This window comes from Cheilinus undulatus, linkage group 12 (genome assembly GCF_018320785.1).
Source record: "Cheilinus undulatus linkage group 12, ASM1832078v1, whole genome shotgun sequence".
Classification (NCBI taxonomy): Eukaryota; Metazoa; Chordata; class Actinopteri; order Labriformes; family Labridae; genus Cheilinus; species Cheilinus undulatus.
In genome coordinates this window covers 36,545,589-36,565,246 of record NC_054876.1, presented here as the reverse complement: position 1 = coordinate 36,565,246, position 19,658 = coordinate 36,545,589, and the positions used below count along the sequence as shown (strand labels likewise).

The window sequence follows — 19,658 nt, the reverse complement described above, 5'->3', positions numbered from 1 at the left end:
ACAAATAGTGGATCAGAAGACATACATTATCTGCACAGGTGTATATGGTGTCAGGGGCGTCGTCTTGACAGAGTACTATGTCAAGAGTTCAATGTGTGACATGGAGGCAGTGCAATATGCCACGGGCTGTGCAATATTTGACTAATACCTGTGCTTTAAAAGGCTGGCAAATAGGATGATACATTGCACCACAGTAGCATCTCCTCACACGTGTGCAGGCGCAATGTGTGAGCATTTAGGCATGATGTTTTTGTACAGTTGTTCATCTTATTTTTTATGTAGCAAAAATCTCTCAACTATGTTAATATCCCAAATGTTGACATTACATGTCATGTTTAAGGTTTGTTTTTAACCATTTCCTTGTACCTGCATACACTATAAAGATGAGATGATGCTCCCTCAGCCCTCTGCAGCATAACATAAAAGAACAAACCTATCACATTGCATTAACAGGGGTCATCAACTACATTTGTACAAGGACCATCTTACATCTGTGGGGGCCGGACTGTTAAATAAACTAAGTTACATGGATGGGCTTCCATGCAGTCTATCACTGGTTTTGATGTGAATATGCTGCATCCTGTTTGGCGAAAAAACACATGAAGGAATCAGGTCTGTTGAGTCGATTCTCAGGAAGTGAAAAATGCACTCTCAAAGCATCTTAACTGTTAAACTGATGCAGAAAATAGCAGCTTTAATCAAGAATGGACTGACGAGTATGTGTTTATTATGCATTTGATGATCTGGATTTTTGTACATCTGATCAAACATTAGGCCAATCTTTCAAAGATTTTTCAATCTCACTTACTTTTGAGGTTACATTAATACCTGTAGGGATTAAAAAGAAAAGAAAGAAAAGATACCCTAAACGCAAAAAAAATGTTTTTTTTTTTCCTCAGCAAATTTTGTGAATGTAATCAATCTTCTGGGTGCCGGATGGGAAGCTGTTGGGGACCTGATGTGGCCCCCAGGCATCAAGTTGATGATGAATGGTATATAGTTTAAACAACTGCCCATATAAACAACGCAAATGAGACATAAAAACACATTTAAAAACACTTATGACAGACGTATAACAGAAAACAGCTTAGGTAGAAGAAGCAATGAAAGAAGCAGCAAACATTTAACAACATACTTATTCAAGTCTTTGCTCAAGGTGCAGCCTGTATTTTAAGTGCCAAGGTTCCTATTGTGCTGAACTGCTTTTGCAATCCACTGATTTTCCCATGCTCTTGCTTGCTGTTCTACGATAGTCCTGAGGAGGGCAGTAAGGTGCCGTAATCTGCCTGACCAGCGGTAACAGTGAAGTAGAAGAAGAGCGCGCCTGCGCCCCGCCCTTTGACTCACCTCGCATAGATGTATGTTTTGTGTTACTGGTTTGTTTATGACGCGGCTCACTGGCTCCGTTAGCTTGACAGCTGTCCAAGAGTTTTCTGATTTAAACCCGCGTTTTTATGCTTTCTGTAATCCCGTGTACTGTATTGTAAACAGGAACCGTAGAGAACAGGATAGAAAGCTAGTTAGCAGTAGGCGTTGGTCAGTCGTGCAACTAGAATACATTTCTTAGCCTAGCATTATGCTAACGTACCGTAACGTTATGACTTGACGTTGGACACAAAGTGGCGGTTTGACGAAGCCAGGGTTAGGCCTCTTTGAATTTGAACTATTATTCAGAGATAGTAGTAATTCGAGAGGGGGGCGCATGAGTTTAATAATTCAAACCACAGGTTAGGCTTATAGACAGCTGCCTGGAGACTAACTTTGCATAGCTAGCGAGCAAAATTCATGTTAGCATGGCGTCAGATACGAGTGACACCGAGGAATTCTATGATGCTGCCGAAGACGTTAATTTCACTCCATCTCCTAAAGTGTAAGGAAACAAGTTTTTATGATTTTACGTTAAATAAGAATGGCTAAAAGGCGCATTTCATCCTCTGCAATCACCTGTCGTTATGTTGAAAGTACCTGCCGACTTTGTAATGTCAGCCTCTGTCAGATAAATACGTTTTAAAGCTGCTTCGTTGGCAGGTCTGTAGTCAAGTGCAAAGACTGTCCTGTGTTTTTGTATTCAGATCAATTAAGTGTTCAGTAAAGTGTATTGAGTAGTACTAACAGTTGACCAGCTGTCAGGTGTTACTGCAGGAAGAGTGCTCTCAAAGTCACATGATAATAGTCCTGGGATTAAATCGACAGCTGATGTTACCTTCATCAAAACATTGTTTGTTTTAACTCCAAATGTAGTTATACCGCAGGCTGACATTTAGGGATCTTGCTTGGTAGGCTTCATGGCATAACACTTCTTAGAAACATTTCTCCAAGAATGTTGTCGTTTTGCAAAACAATTTAAGTAATTGCTGCTAGTAAATGACTGATTTAGGAAAATTACTCCGAAATTAAAGTGTTACATTGCCTCCTTGTGTTTGGTGTCCCTTTGAATACTGGCAAGTTTCCAATAGGGAATTGTTCAGGATGTACTGAAACTGATGTGTATTGGGAAAAATGAGAAGAATCATCCTCTGCACTGAGCTGCCATAATACCAGATTTTTAAGCTGTAATGTTTCTGAACCAAGTTAAAAGAAAGAAAATCCATAGGCTCCTAATATTTGTAAGCTCTTGTTTTTTAAAGGTGTAGTGTGTAATATTGCATTGAGTAGAACAAACTTGGTAAAAATGCAACAAAAAGAATTATAATTAGGCCTATCTAAATGGTCGCTGATCACCTGAACATTAGGGCTGAACATTTGGGGAAAATAATCTTATTGCAACTTTCTCAGACATTGCTATTGCAATTTGTTAAGTAATTGTTTTTAAGTTCCTCATCTTATTTATTTTAAACAAACACAAGCAGTAAATCATAATGTATTATAACCAACACAATACTGGATTAAACTAGGGCTAGACAAGGTTGAAGAAATATCTGTGACTCATATTGGAAATTTCATATGAATGGTAATGAAGGAAGTGATGGTTTTTGTGTCATTCTTATTTTGATCAAGATAAACATGGACAAAAATGAGTAAAGTAGGATTTCTTTGTGATCTGTTTTTAAAGAATGACACTTGAAAGATTGCATGATGTGGAGAGCATAAAAGCTCTGCTGCAAAAGTGTTTCAAACTGGTATTTTGACAGGTATTCCTAATAAACTGAATATTAGTCCTTCTGTGAAGGCCATATTGAGATTTAATCTTAATTTTGATCAATTGCCCAGCTCTTCTGAATACATTTGCTTTATTTTCATTTCATTTAGAATAAGCGTTTCATTCATACATGGGGAGGGTCCACTCCATGGACTTTGATTTTTGCATCTTGCATGTTCACAGTACAGCAGAAGGGAGCAAATAACAGATATGTTTTTTAAAAACAATTCCACAGGTTGCCACACAAGCTACTAGAAGGGAGCATCGCAAATGATAATCTGACTGTTAGAGATCACTTTTATTCCCAATTTTACACACTGTACCTTTAAATACCCTTTACATGCAGCTTTGCAATGCTTTCTTATGCAATGGAGAAAGTGCTCTTCTGAAGAGAGACAAGTTGTTTTTTTCCTGAAGATTTTTGTACATTTAGATAACAACAATCATTAAAATAAAACAGTGTGTATGGGAGAACACAAAGCCATATCATTAGTAGGGATGCATGATATTAACAGCATGATATTTGTATTCGTATATTGTTATTAAAAATCTGCCTGTATCAACTTTAACTATTGGCCATATGAACAGATTAGTTTGTTGAGTACTAGGCTGGACCAACAGACCTATATTAGTTGACCTCCTTTTCTTCATTTATAGTCATTGCTTGTACTTTAAAGTGTGTTGTAAGGACTGAAATTTGTTCATCCTCAAACTTCAGATTGTGTGTTTTTAGGGCTGAAGTTTTAGGTCTGAACTACATTGAAATACTTATATTGACATAATTAATTTGTAAATATTGGCATATTGGATATCAGAAAAAATCCAATATTATGCATCCTTACTTTTTAGTACTATTTAAGTTTAAAATCAATAATACTGACTACTGACATCTTGGCCATATTCACTGAACATAAGCCCATACTTGTCTTAGTCTTGTTTTAAGAATTGTTTGCATCAAAGAAAACGTATAAAATTAAATAAAAGATAAAACTCTTCCTCAGCTTTTTATGAAATCGATACTCATTATCCACACACTTGACAAGTGCATTTCTAAACTGATAAAATACAAAACTTTTTTGTAATTAATCATAAAGAAGTTGGCATTTACATTGTTGGCTTTCTTATGTTTGAACTGTGTGTGTGTGTGTGTTTTTTTTCCAGGTCACCTGCAAAGTTTGTCATTCCTTCCCCTAAGGTATGTTTACCTATTACCCAGCCACCCTTGAAACGAAGCAGCAACTGCGTAGTTGCTATTTCTGTTGATAGATTACATCTGCATTTTGTGAGTTGTTGTACTTTAGCTAATGCCTCAGATTTGCTTATTAAACAAGGCATGATCTTTTAGGCTTTGACTTGAAGATGGCAGGTTTCAGTCAGTCTCACGTACCAACAGTCACTGGAGCTGTGGCCCAATAAAACATTGCACTGTTCTAACATGACATGTGAGGGTATTGTCAAGTTTATAGTAGTTTTTATGAAGTAGTGTCTAACTGAAGTTACCGTAGGGGAAGTTATTGGTGCTCTGTGTGAAAACATTAACTCAGGTTGTTTAGAAATGTCAAATATTCAACCCTTCGGCACTAGTATTGCATTTTTCAGCAGTTTTGTTACACCTCTTTCCTAAATGCTAGAAAATGCAAATGAATCACCTGGCCTTGCTGCTATGACTGCCCTCCTGTCACAGACAGTTATACCTGAAATTTAAATGGGATATTGCAAATAAGAGCCACTTTAACTGCAGCACACAAATACTGAGCCAATATTTGAATGTTCCCAGGAGTGAACATTGCTCACAGACCAGCATTATATCTGCACCCTAAACCAGGACAGTTTACTGAAAACATTTATTTTGCTGCAACGAACATTGCATCATGAAACAGTTTTTTTTTTAACTGTTCACACAATGATTAAATCATTGTGTGAATAGTTGCAGTGTTTCCCTGTCTACATAAACCAACCAATGGAAAATAAAGTTAACTGAAATAGAAAAGATTGTGCTTCTCTAATATGTATTTCCTTAGGAATTGATGAGTATATTCAGCGTTGTTCAGCATGAGCCCTGATGTATGTTAAAGCGGAAGTCTGCCTTTTTTATATCTGATTTTAATCTACTGTTAATTTTTTTTTTGTCTTTTTAAAAGCTTTCACAGAGGACAGTAAATGCTGCAGAAGATGTTAGCAGTGCAGTTGCAGCATCTGAGACTCAGCAAGACGATTCCCTACAGGTAACGCTTGCTTTTATTTTGGTTTCACTTGAAATTATTCTGATATCTGAAATAGAAATGTAGAAAAATGCATCATTCTTTTATATTCTCACTTGTTATTTGAAAAAATACAAGTTATACTTGATAGGCTAGGTATACTCTAAACAATCTGTTATATATATCACTATGTGTGGGGTCTTTCACATTTTCAAAATCACTTAGATTTTGAAACTCTTTTAGTGTCAGACAGGCTTAAGTTCAGATCAGTTTAGGAACAGGGAAAGAGGTGGTGTTTAGGGGGGCAGCTATAATGCCAGCTATGGTCAGCTATGCTCCTACTTTATGCCAATAGCCTTCATACAATCCTAGTGGATGGGTTTGAAAAATTCACCTCCCACAATGAGTGTACCATTGAAAAAAACAGGCTTTAAATATTTTTATTACTGCTGTGAAATAGGCATTTTGATATTGAAACTCCTGTATGGATTTTTTTCATTTCTCTAAGTTGCCACTTGGTATAACTCCAGCTTTGACTTTTTATATTGGCTAGAGAAAAAGGGGAAGAAGAACCTGTAGAGGTGTTAGGTTTTTGTTACAGCCTCACAGCTGCAGCGTTGTAAAATAGCTGTTGTTTTGTCTTCTTCATAGATCATTGATAGCATCATTGAAGAGAGTCAAAAGGGAAGTGCTGAGGATGTTGGTGAGGTGGCTCAGCTGCTAGATCAGCTACATGTTGATGTCAGAGCAGAACCAGAGCCAAAGGAAGACAATGTTGCTCAGGAAGTTCCTGTGGAGATCCCTGCAGCAGCAGCAGCAGCTGTCGCACCTCAGCCTGTTGAGAGGCTGGAAGAACAACAGGAAAGTGCAGCAACAAACGGAGCATGCTCTATACCTGCCCCGGAGCCCACAGATTTTCCAGGACCATCAGCTGTTTTACAAGAAGGAGTTCAGCCCCCAGATATCACCAGCACTGTGGGACAGAGTCAGCCAGGTGGTTCTGCTGTGGCTGCGGATGGAGGGCAGGAGCAGAGACCGGCAGATATCTTGGACCAAGTTCCACTGGCAGACAGGCAGGCCGACTCGGACTCTGGGCCTTGCAAACCCCCGCGGCAATTCACAGTGGAACCAGACATTGTAGCCAGCACCAAGAAGCCTCCTCCTTCCCGCCCACCCCCTCCAAGCGGAGGTCCTCCTCCACGACCGCCTCCACCATCTTGGCAGAGTTTACCTTCCAGGAAGTCACAGGACTGTCTGAGGCCAAGTGGACTGGAAGGTAGGGAAAACGGCGTGCTGTGAACATTAAAGTCTTGAACTGTTCCAAAGGGTGTTATGAAACTTTGAATTCAATCTTTAACGACATCAGTGGATTAGCAACTGTTTTAAAGGGTTTAACATTGCTGCATGGCACATTCTTAAGAGCAATAGCTTTAAGTCTTTGTTTTGTGTGCATAACCCCAGAAGTTTTTTCTGTGTGGATTACTAAGCATGATTGAATGAATTAATAAAAGATCTGTAGCAGCCATGCATGAATAGTTCCTTAGATAGTGGATAGAAACATAGCAATGGGCAGGAAAATAAGTAAGGTTTAATTTCTAACAAAAACTTAATGCAAACTTGAAGCATGGACTTTAATATCTGCTGTTCTGATAGGCAATGAGAATGTTAAACATTCCTCTTACCTTACATGTAACTGAAGATCATGTTAGTTATGCTGTGATTTCATATGCATCTTGCTGTTATTTTGATAGAATGCTGTTAGAAACATGTTTTGTCTGCATTTCTAGAAAAAGAAAATGTTCTTGATGTAGCTAATATGCAGGAGTTCTTACAAATACATGTTTCAAAGAATGACAGAGCAGATCATAGCAGCCACTTCTCTTAATTTGTGGTTCTTCTGAACGGAAGAGAAGCTTCTTCACTGACTTAACGTCTTTGCTGATTGCTGTCATAGTTAACAACCACAAACATCCTTTGCATTTATCTGAAAAGAAGAAAAATATGATAATTATTTAACTAAAATAAACCTAACATAAAGAGGAATTAAAAGAATGCAGTGACTGAACAAGACAGAAAGAAACTCAAATCGTAGCTCTGAAAAACTTTTTCATATATTGAATCTCCATTAGAGAATTAATCAATTGATATATGGAAACAATATGTGATAGCTGCAACCTTACTGCATCTTTCTGGCAGCAATAAATGCCAAGAACCAAAGCAGTCTCTGGGTGTGATTAAGCTTCTACCCTTAATCATCGTTTATCATGACTTATCATAAAGTTTCAGTTACAAGGTCTCAATGTTGCACCCAGAAACTTCTCACCAAAAGATGCACCAATATGATATGTACAAATGTCTACTCTTGGTTTAAATGTCTTAGGGAACAGACTGTAGAAGTAGCATTATAAAGGGACACTGTTCTGTTTGATTGTCCAGTGTCTGCCATGTGTTCAGTCAGCGGTGAAGCTCTGGAGCCCTCCGGCCTGGTGTCGCCCAGCAGCACAGTGAGGAGTCTAACCAAAGAGCTGCAGCATTCCTTGGATCTAGCCAGTGCCACCAGCGGGGACAAGGTGGTGACAGCACAGGTCAGTGAGGCTTTAGACCTAATTGTTATCTGGTGCTTATTAAAGTTAGAAGTTAAGTTACAGTATGCCACTATAGTAGTGCTTTTCTCTCAGACCTAAACAAAGCTTTTTCTTTGGTCTGCACATAAAATCCTCTCCATCCCTGCTCCTCTATCTGTTTTCCTACCATGTACAGCCTTTTATGACTGATCTCCATGCAGATATGCAGCCTAAAGATTATACTTGTTTTTTTTTTTGTTTTGTTTTGTTTTTTATAAAGAAGCCCAGAAGAAGATTGACTTCACTCTTGTTTTTGAACTTTATTATTCAATTATATATTTAGTACGGATATAAATTGATACCTGCAATATATATGTTGCAGTGTTAGATATAATAAATATTATAAATTCATGAAAATAAAAAATATATGGTCAACAGTTTGCTCATCCATTGCACCATCCTTGCTTTGATTTTCAGGAAAACGAGGATGAACAGGCTTCATCTCAAAGTGGTGAACAAACACCGGGCCCTCAGCGGCCGCGCTCTAACTCTGGTCGAGAACTGACAGATGAAGTAAGAGCTCTTCTTTGTAATTGTTGCCTTTATTCTTCTGTATCCAAGCCATAACCCAGCCTCCAGCTCATTCCTTCCAACAACAATTTTTTGCTGAAAATCTGTACTTTCTGTGTTATCTAAAAACAGGAAATCCTGGCCAGTGTGATGATCAAGAATCTGGACACTGGGGAAGAGATCCCTCTAATCCAGGCAGAAGAGAAACTTCCTGCTGGGATCAATCCGCTCACTCTGCACATCATGAGGAGGACAAAGGAGTACATCACGTAAGCAGAAATTTAATAGTCTGTCTTTGCTGCAGGAAGTCAGCATCATAGGCATATTTCTTCTTCACTTTTGCGTATATATGACATGCATAGCTTTTTGTGGGAAACCCAGTTTGCTTTGAAAGTCTTGTCACCAGTTCAAGTTTTTACTTCAATTAGAGCTCACCATTTCGCACAAACTGGTTTGGTTAAAGTGACAAACAGGGTTCTTTTAGATCATTGAAAAGTCTTAAATAGTTTTAAATTGCACATTTGAATTTTAAAACCATCAAAGTTCTTAAAAAATCAGATTTTTACCAGTGAGAGGTCTTAAATTTTAGGAGGCACATTGACTAAGACCTGTCTCTATCCAATATTTGTTTTTTAAGCCAACCTTATTCACTTTTAATCATCCTCCTCATTAAATTGTATAAATACTGCACAAATATTTTCATAATTCAGGGAACTCACAGTTGGATGTCCTAAATGTCCTTGGGGAGGACCCCCGACCCTGCTCTGATTTTTTTAAACTTACTGTGTTTTAATAAACTTTTTACTGTTGTGACACTTGTCCAGTTCTCTAACATATGGCTACTAGGTTTCCCACTTACAAACACATGCAGCCCACCCTTATTTTACCAGGTCTTCCCTGACAGAAAGTATTAATTTGCTTTTTAAAAGTTAAACTGTTTAGAATCAGCTTAATACACCTGCAGAAATGTGTTAGGATGAATGTCACCATACAACATATTGATTAAATAGAGGCATTAAATGTGCCTGAAATCATTAAAGTTGGACATTTATGACCAAATAATGTATTTTGGCCCAAACCATTTGACATTTCATAATAAAAAAAAATCAGCCCTGATCTAGTGTACCAAACAATCTCATGCTTTTCATTTTTGACTATTTGCCGTGTAGAAAGTGGCGTTCATTTTTCTCAATTCAGGTCTTAAATGTTTCTCAATTCAAGTCTTAATTTTGATTTTAAGAGTGAGTAGAAACCCTGGACAAATCATCTACTGTTATCTTCTAACAGAGAAAAGATATTTTTGCTGCATTTGATACAACTGACCATCACATCCTGTTAAAGAGACTTGAACAATTAGTTGGAATTACAGCAGCTGCTGTTGTTTTAAATCATATTTTTTCTGATACATCTCATGTTAGTTTAATTAAAAGTTATACAAAACAAGTCTGTTTGAAAAGGGGTTTCAAAGATGTTTTCACAACCCACTCAAAAGGGCTTCCCTACCCCCCAGCTGAGAACCACTGCTCTAGTGTACCTGTTTGTTCCCCTTAAGGGATGAGGGGGTAAGACAGCACTGTCCAGAGGGAATTACAGAAAAGTCAGACAAGGGAATGTGGCCAGGTTGATCTGTTATCCCTTTGGCTTCCTGGACCACATGCTCCATCCACACAGAGCCAAATCTTTCAGATGGGCACAAAAATCTTAGAGCACACTTTTACTATGTGATTTACACTGTTTTTGTTCTTCACAGACAACCCACTGAACCAACAGATAAAAGAAAATGTTTGAAGACTTTTAATAAAATACTGATAAAAGCTACATCAAATACTCTTAGAGACACTAAAAGAGTTAAGCCTCCCCATTAATTGAATTCTTTGTCAACCACATTGAACTATCAACTGTGTGCTTTCAGCACACTTTGACTCAGCTTAACACTCTCCCAAAATATTGAGGGCTAATTATGTCAGAGACGGTCCATTTTCTGAGGAAGTAGTTCTGTTTTATTGTCTCCCCTCAGGAATGATGCTGCACAGTCAGATGATGATGATAAATCTCAGGCTCCACTGGCCGACACAGACGGAGGGAAACTGAAACAGAAAACGTAATAACACACACTTCTTCTTTCCTCTTGTTGGCACTGATTTTTGTAGGTGGACTAACCATGTGGTGAAAGACTGAATTTAATTGTTTGCTTCTCCTTGTTTATCATCAGGACCCAGTTCAAAAAATTCCTGGGAAAGTCTGTGAAGAAGGCGAAGCATCTGGCAGAGGAATACGGAGAGAAGGCCGTCAACAAGGTGAAAAGTGTACGAGACGAAGGTAAAGGAGCACAGGAATTTAAGCGCTTGCAGATTATCAGAAATCCTCTTCAAATGTGCCTGTGTATTTTTGTACACTGTATTGTTCTTCCTAGAAGTACTCTAAAAACATTTCCAGCTAAATTTCCTAAGAGGGTGGATACTTTATTGTGAAGTAGTACTTAAAGTGGAAGTACATGAGATGCAGAGTGCAGATAAGTGCAGGCAGGGAAATTATGTACAGAGTGCTGTTTTTAAATGGATGTGGGCACTTTGGATGTAACAGTATAAAAAGCTCTAGGAAAACAGGCTTCTCAATGTAATATCCATAAATGAAGGAGTGAAATAAATGCACAGAATTCCTCAAACTCACTGTAAACGGCTTCTGTCTCATGTTTATCCATATGCATTTACTATGCATGCACTTTAACATTAAGTTAAGAGGATTACCTTTTACTAATGACTGCTTCTATGCTAAATATGCGACTGTTAAATGTAAAACAAGAGTTTCAGTATGAAGAAATCATGCCTGTCTATGCAAAACATTTTAAAGTTAGGAAGTTATGAACATGACTTCTAAAGATTCTAACACATGCTTCTGAAATTCTGATGCTCATGCTCCTGAAAATATTTTGATTGATTATGTTTCTCTTTTTTTAATTTTGTCTTGGCTCAGTTTTCCACACAGATCAGGATGATCCGTCCTCGAGTGACGATGAGGGCATGCCTTACACCCGCCCCGCCAAGTTTAAGGCAGCACACAGCTTCAAAGGTCCCTTTGACTTTGATCAGATAAAGGTTGTGCAGGACCTGAGTGGAGAGCACATGGTAAGAGGAGCTTCTGTTTTAATTATTAATGTTTATAGTGGTAATTCTAATCAACTTAATATGGTCTAAAAACATCACTTAGGGGGGAAAGGGGAAACTATTTTAAATACATATTTAGCTTGAAGCAACAAACCATGCCCAGTGTTCTTTCACTTTGCTGATGTAGATCCTTTTGTTAATACTTTTCCATGTTATCAGTATTGTTGCGTTTTTCTATGTCAATTAAACAAACTCAAAACCGACCACTCAGTTTCCGGGACAGTGGTTCTCACGCAGGAGCAAAAAATGGCAGTGTCAAAGCAAAAATACAGCTTTATTCTTTGAAACATTGAAACATGTATTTAAACTCCTGTATACTGGCAGCATTGAGCACCCTTTATTCAAGGATTCTTTACAAACAAATTGGCATTCTCATGGCGTTCTTCTGGCTTATGCCCCTCTGGTTTAAAACAAAACCATTCACCTTCCCTGGTGTCGCACCATTATCTTTAATCGCCATTTATATACATATCACCCCACACCATAAGTACCAATTCTATCGAAATAAAAGCATTAATAAATACTCAAAGATTCTAAATAGTAAGACTTGTAATATCAAACTTAAACCTTAAGTATTTTACTTATCCAAAATAAGTCAGTTACACAAAATAATGTGAATAGCTCCAACAACCAGTGAAATCCATGCAATTGATGCTCCAGGGCATCTACATACTAAAAGCAAGCATAAAACATTCAAATTCAATCAAAGCTGAAATGATTTCTCAAGTAATTCAAGTCCCTTGATTAAAAAATTCCTCAAGGCACATTATTCGTCTTGAGGCTTAATTTAAATCAGTCTTGTACCCATATATACCCATGGTTTAAGTACCAGTACGGTGCTGTGTGTGGTACAGCATGCTGTGTTTTGCACATTTGTGTGGAACAATGCACTTGCTTTCACTGTTGCTATAACATGATGTGCACTAAAGATGATGCGAGGCGTGAAAATCATGAAGGAGGAGGAGAGAAGATGATGCGGTGACATTGAAAGGTACTCATCCTGTGTCTCCTACACACCAACTGTCAGTGACATTATGGCAATACAGCCTTAAACTGATGCTGAAGCAGTGTAGTGTTGTAATGAAAGGTTAATAAAAGAAAAAAGTTTTCCACGGAGATTGCATAGGCCATACTCTGCACATCCCAGAGTTCATGCAGCCTGCAGGACTTGTTTATTTTGAAGCACGGTCAGTTTGTGTCTGCAGATTGAAGAGGTTTTTATAAATTCACCGTCTGACCCTAAAGTTACACAGAGCACAGACAGCCTTCATGATTTAAGTCCTGTTTTGGCGCTTTCCATCTGTCTCTCTCTCCCTTCCATGTGCGCATTTCGGAAGATTCGGTAATTATTATTTAACTAATATTCAGAGCCCTCACTTCTTGATCACAGCGTGTTTTAAAAAGGCTTCGACATCCCAAAGCATTACAGAAGAATACGCATGTCTAATGAATACATACAAGTCAAATAGAAACACGTTATAGCCACAAACAGTGACTGAGACAGAGGAACCAAATAGGTCAGAGTTCATAATCAGGATTCAACAGGTCATAGGAGCAGCTCTCATTTCAAAATGTGCCGTCCAGGTCAGGGGGTGGTGTTAAGAATTCATATTTTTATAGCTAATAAACTCAAAAACACAAAATGTGGTTGAAAAGATGAAATGGATCATATTTCTGCAAGTGAGAGCACAGCTGTCAGGCATCATTATACCACTCTCTGAGTGATGGAGCTTTATTTCTTGCTAGAATGCACAAATAACAAGATGTTATTGTCCTTTACAAGAATAAAGATGATTTAATGAGAAACTGGAGCATAAAAGTAAACTAAAATACAAGACATGAAGTGCAGTGCTCAAAATTTACTGGGAGAGGATCTACAAACAAAGTTATGACAATATTTAACTCTTTAATTAATTTTCCTTTTGATTTTACAAATAAAGTTTAATTCCATTAGGACTTAAATACACATTCTAAAGTGTATTTTTGTTACAAAACCTGTCACGTGCAATGTACAACTTACAGTTAATTTCAGATACCTATCTTCTTTTCTCATTTGTCTTGTGCCATTGCTCATGAATGAGGCAAAAGTGATGCATTTCAAAAATACTGTGCATGAAATATTTCCTAGTAGTTCACTCTATTAATTGACAGAATAATCAACTACAAAAATATTAAATTACTGCAGCCTCGACATCAGTCCAATACTGTGTTAACTCTTGACTTGGGGACACGGCCTAAAAACTATATCATATCAATCATGTGCTTGCCACTATTAAGCTGTAACTTTGGCTTTATACACAGTATGTGCAATGTGTTACTTTGTTTCTCATGCAAATTGTAAAACAAAGAAAAGAAGAAAAAAAAATTGCCACCAGATGACACCATCTTTGTCGTTTTCTCAGGGTGCTGTTTGGACCATGAAGTTCTCCCACTGTGGGAGGCTGCTAGCGACCGCAGGACAAGATAACGTAGTCCGCATCTGGGTCCTGAAGACTGCCTTTGACTACTTCAATAACATGAGAATAAAGTACAATACTGAAGGTAAGCTCATCAGTGTGTCACATTTCCTTGCTATGATCGATTATTTAAATTTAGATACTCAGTTTGTCTTCAAGAAGATTATTTTTGTTTTTGCTCCCTCAGGTCGAGTTTCACCTTCTCCGTCTCAGGAAAGTTTATGCTCGTCTAAATCTGACAACGATCCCGGGGTGAGTGAAAATAAGCATAGCAGCTATTTTGGGTTATGTAGTGTTTCCAGAAATAGCAGAAACACTGGAAAGATTTCAGCTATTTTAGTTTTTCAGAGTATTATATTTTTGGTCTTGAGATTCCATGTTTTCATGACAGATTTTTTTCTCTCATTTCAGGCGAGTTGTGTTCCAGAAGACCCTGAGACAGAAGACAGGAACGCACCTTTCCGTCAGGTTCCCTTCTGCAAGTATAAAGGTCATACAGCAGATCTGCTCGACTTGTCCTGGTCAAAGGTAATATTTTGCTAAATCTGTTTATTACTCCTGTATTTATTTTGTTAGAGATTGTTGTATCGTCTGTATTTTTAACTCCTTGTTGTCAGACAGATCATTTCTAGGGTTAGGGCCGTCTGATTTATTTTGCAAGCATTATTTTATACCAGGGGTCTCCATCTTTATTAAATCTTAAAGCTACTGTTAAAGGGGCTGATAGCTACTTTCATCACATTGCTTACATTTACTCACATACTTTGTCAGAACACATGAATCTGCTGATTACGCTCTTCTTGTATGTATGTGCCAGATGTTAACACCCTAAACAAAAAAAGTGTAGACTCCACACCACTATATTAGTAAAAAACTGGACATCAAAAGGTGTCTTCACAATGCATTTCAAAGACAGCCCCATAATGAAGCCTTGCTGCCATTGCACCCACGCATACCGCAATGCTGTGACATGACATGTCCCGATCTGTCAATTCTTGTGTGTTTTGGCTTTGCAGGGAAGTAAGAGAGCACAGTGGGAGGTCCACATTCACACAAACACAGCTCTGATCCTGTTTTCGCTTCTGTAATGCCTCTTTTCTACCAAAGATGGCACAGAGTTCAGATTGCTTCGCCCCCCCATTACTCCTTTGTGAAGTTCATAGTAATTGTAAGAAGTCACAGGGATCGTACATACTGTAAGAATCCACTTAAGCCAGTGGATTCGCCAGATTCCATATCTGTCATCAGGCAGATCCATTTTACAAAGCTTCGACCAGACCAACTGGCATCATTTGAGGGAAAAGAGGTTGTGACGACAGGCGTGGTTTAGCTTAATTTACAGTATGGGGTACGTTTTATCAGAAGTGGACGTTTCTTTATGAAAAGAAAAGCGAAGAGCCACGCTGAAGCTTTTCTCGGTCAAAAAAACTGTTTTCCTCTTCTCCTGATTGGCCACGGCAAGAGTTTATTTTACTAGCTGGCTCAACTGATAGTGAAGAATCATGTACTGACATCATATTGGCTCCCTGTCCAGTCAGATGATGATGTCCCAGTTTGTGTAATGTATATTACTCCCCGGGGCGGCACAAGTCTTCAACGCCACTTGTTTTGGTGTTCTGATTTGTCTGTAAATGATGTGACATTCAGAATGTTTGTCCTTCTAATATTTTTTAAAAGGTTTTGCTCTTCCCAAACACCGTCTGTGCTGGTCTGTCCAGATGGATGAAAAATAAATCCCATATTATGGATATTGGAAATCGGTGTTTGGCATGTCAGGTCACCTTACCATCCCATCACCTGTAATTTTCATCTTGTAGGATGTGCACCACTTTAAATGAAGCTTCTGTTTCCACGTTTTTGATTTGCAGCAAGATCCCTGCAGCTATCTTTAGTTAGGGTTCAGATGTTGACAGACCTCATGAGGGCATCCCCTTTTTTATTGACAGTTGGTAGTTGATTTGACTGAAGTCAAGAGACACAGCTGCGAGCTAACATCTAGAAATGGGTTAGACCCCTGCTTTACACTGTGTGTTGACTACATTATAAAGGACAGTACCTTCTGAAGGGTCTTTTAGTGTAAAACCTAAAGTTTTATGCATGTATTTTAGACACTTGCAGCTTTGTTTTTCTCTCTTCTTACTAATTAAGTTTTGCTTCCATCCAGAACTTCTTCCTGCTCTCCTCGTCCATGGATAAAACAGTCAGACTGTGGCACATATCCAGGAGAGAGTGTCTGTGTTGCTTTCAGCACATCGATTTTGTCACAGCCATTGCCTTCCATCCCAGAGTAAGTTGTGTCATCTTGCATCACTTCTCTCAGCACAAATCATGCATTTATTCATTTTGGCTCCTTGGCTGTATTTATAGAAACATTTAAACATTCTTGTTTCCCAGGATGACAGATACTTTTTAAGCGGCTCTCTGGATGGAAAGCTTCGGCTCTGGAACATTCCTGACAAGAAAGTGGCGCTATGGAACGAGGTGGACGGCCAGACTCGTCTCATTACTGCAGCTAACTTCTGTCAAAATGGGAAGTATGCAGTCATTGGAACCTATGATGGTCGCTGCATCTTCTATGACACAGAGGTGGGTTTCCTTGTTATCAGTTTATGTTGTTGCAGTATTAACTTCAGGCTGAACTTTGTATATTTTTCTGTTTTCACATTCTCCCAGCGTCTGAAATACCACACTCAAATCCATGTGAGGTCCACCAGAGGCCGGAACAAAGTTGGTCGCAAAATCACAGGCATTGAGCCCCTTCCTGGAGAGAATAAGGTAACATCTGATCTCCACTTCAAATATATCACAGCTCGTTTGATGTCCCATTAATGATGCATAATTCAGAATTTATAAATAAAAAATTCCCTCCTTTTTCCTCACCGCTAGATTTTGGTGACATCAAACGACTCCCGCATTCGCCTTTATGACCTGAGGGACTTGTCATTATCCATGAAATATAAAGGTTACGTCAACAGCAGCAGCCAGATCAAAGCAAGCTTCAGGTGAGACGGGTTCACTCTGTGTGGAGTTTTGACTTAAGTAGTGTTAAGAAGCATTTAAAACAAGGGAGTTATATTTCAATCTCTATGACCGGCTGTTAAAAGTAGCACATCCAAACTCTGCACAGCTCATTTGTCTAATTTCTTGTCAAAATTATCCAGTTACGCACATTTTAAGCCACATTCTCATGATGATAGAATATGCACATCTTTTTTCCAGATAAAAAAGATTAAGGCCTTTCATGAATGTCATAAGGATTTTGGCCAAAATCTGATTTGGTGATGTAAAAAAATATTTTTAGCCAGATAATATTATCATTATTAGATTCTTCTGTTGGTCCAGCCTAAATCTCCACTAACTTATTTATTCATAAAGCCAATATTTAAAGGCATAACATTCAGATTTTTAGAGCCAGAAATTTTCTTATCTGCCAATACATTAGTTCACTTTTGAAGCTGATATCTGCTGTTACTGATATCATGCTAATAATATTGTGCATCCCTATCAATACTGATAAACATCTGCTGATGATGCACTCAAAACTTACATATGGTGTCTTGAAACCAAATTTAAATAAAACTTAATTGTGCATTTTCATTGCTGCAGCTATGTTTTCCTTCAGAAATGTCTGTAAATTCTAGTACATTACAGACTTTGCTTATCACATGCAAATGGACTGCACCAAACACTGATGTCAGGGGGTAATTCTTATATTATCAGAGGTCCCTAGGTAATACTTGTCCTGTATAAGTAGGGGATTAGAGAAACTTTGTGGTTGCTAATGGAGTTGATGACAAGCTCCTGTAAAAGACACCCTGGGTATCTGACATAGTACAGACCTCTGGTCATCAGTACCTGACCCTCACAGACAAACTCTCAGATGTGATCATCCACACACAACAGGGGAGGAGACACGAAATGAGAATAATACACAAACATAACCCAGGGTCATATTTGTGGATATTTCACCTGTTTTACCTTGATGTAAACAGCCCTTTGTTTTGAAACTGTTTTTCCATGCACACATCCCTTTGGTCGTAGCGGTTTATATAGAAGCTAAGCTGCCATGTAGGATCATCAGCTGCCTGCTTCATATAGAAAATGTGCCGTTATCTTCTGAATGACATGCACTTACTTGACTAAATACCTCAGAAAATCCCATTAAAAAAATCCCTTCAGCTATCAGTTTCATTTGACTGCGCTTTGAATCTTTGAAGTAAAGCTGACTTAATGCGGGTTTATCTTTTACAGTCATGACTATTCCTTCATAGTCAGTGGTTCAGAGGATAAATATGTCTACATCTGGAGCACTTACCACGACCTGAGCAAATTCACATCTGTACGACGGGACCGTAATGACTTCTGGGAAGGGATTAAAGGTAACCATGCTGTGTGTTAAATGGCAAACACAATATCGAGCTGATAAATGTGATCATCTTGATTTAACTTATACTTAACCATAATTCTTCCAGCACACAATGCAGTGGTCACCTCAGCAGTATTTGCACCCCACCCGGGCCTTATCGTTCCACAAGAAACTGGAGCAGAGAAACCAGAAGCTGAGTGCAAGAGCCTAGACTCCAATGACTCAGAAACAATACCCTCAGGTATGTTTCGCTCTATAAGCAGATTAATGACATTGAAGCTATCTGTTCAGTCATTTCAACAAGAATTGTCTTTTTCAGGAGCCCTGAAGACGGATCACACAGAGGTTCTACTGTCGGCGGACTTCACTGGAGCCATCAAGGTTTTTATCAATGTGAAAAAGTACTGAGCACCTGAGAGGTCGTCAGCTCCTCACTTTGAGGCCTGTCCGCTGGAAGTCAGTCATCAAGATTGAGAGGCCATCAGATATCTCCCCACTACCTAACGGTTTTAGCTCTGACACAAAAAGCTGCCTGTAACTTTTTCTCGAGGACAGGGAGTCTAAAGAGGCAAGAAGAAAGACTGTTAAAAAACAGAAGGTTTGATCCCTGTAACATTTCTATTTTTTTATGTTAATACCAAGCAACTGTGAAAAGTTTGTCATCAAATAAGAGCGAGTGATTTGAGCAGGAACTGAAACTGTCCTGGTATGTGTGAATTCTAACTTGTAATTTCAAGACTGAGTGATTTGTAACAGAACAGGCACCTTACTGGTTTCTTTTTCTCCCACATTTCAAACAGATGGACTTTTAAATGTGCAAAAGCACTGTCCTAATGTTAATCACAAACTGCATCTTGTATAAAAGAGATGAAACAATTTGCCTCAAAGCAGTGTGGTAGAAAATGTCATTCGTGATTAATTTGTGCCTACAAAATTTAGATTGCTTTCTCAATTTTCCTCAAAATCTATCCAACTTCTTGGTGGAGGCAACAAATCAACGGTACAGGAAATCTGGCTATGGTTACTGCTGATTAGGGCTGGGTATCTAACTTTTCCTCAACATACTGGCGCTTTAATACTTTTGATAACTATATTTTTGTTCAAAGGAAGCACATTTTATTCTCATAAATAGTACTGTAAATGTAGTGTGAAACCTTGCATACTTACTGCTTTTGTAAACTAAGTGATTAATTCCCCC

The 19,658-nt window shown here is 38.4% G+C and overlaps 1 protein-coding gene across 2 annotated transcripts; it reads left to right on the top strand.

Moving 5' to 3' along the window:
* The first annotated feature begins 1,326 nt into the window (after window positions 1-1,326).
* Window positions 1,327-19,538, top strand: wdr44 (WD repeat domain 44). Of its 2 annotated transcripts, none has more exons than XM_041800943.1 (20): window positions 1,327-1,870; window positions 4,301-4,334; window positions 5,281-5,364; window positions 5,992-6,616; window positions 7,795-7,925; window positions 8,382-8,477; window positions 8,607-8,743; window positions 10,492-10,575; window positions 10,687-10,793; window positions 11,448-11,599; window positions 14,041-14,179; window positions 14,282-14,346; window positions 14,506-14,622; window positions 16,259-16,381; window positions 16,489-16,680; window positions 16,768-16,869; window positions 16,981-17,096; window positions 18,346-18,473; window positions 18,567-18,701; window positions 18,780-19,538. In XM_041800943.1, the coding sequence occupies exons 1-20, from the start codon at window positions 1,794-1,796 to the stop codon at window positions 18,866-18,868; spliced, it is 2,733 nt and encodes a 910-aa protein (XP_041656877.1). In that variant the 5' UTR covers window positions 1,327-1,793; the 3' UTR covers window positions 18,869-19,538. The 2 variants fall into 2 exon arrangements, with proteins under 2 accessions (XP_041656877.1, XP_041656875.1); XM_041800941.1 differs by having other exon boundaries at window positions 7,777-7,925.
* Window positions 19,539-19,658: the final 120 nt, after the last annotated feature.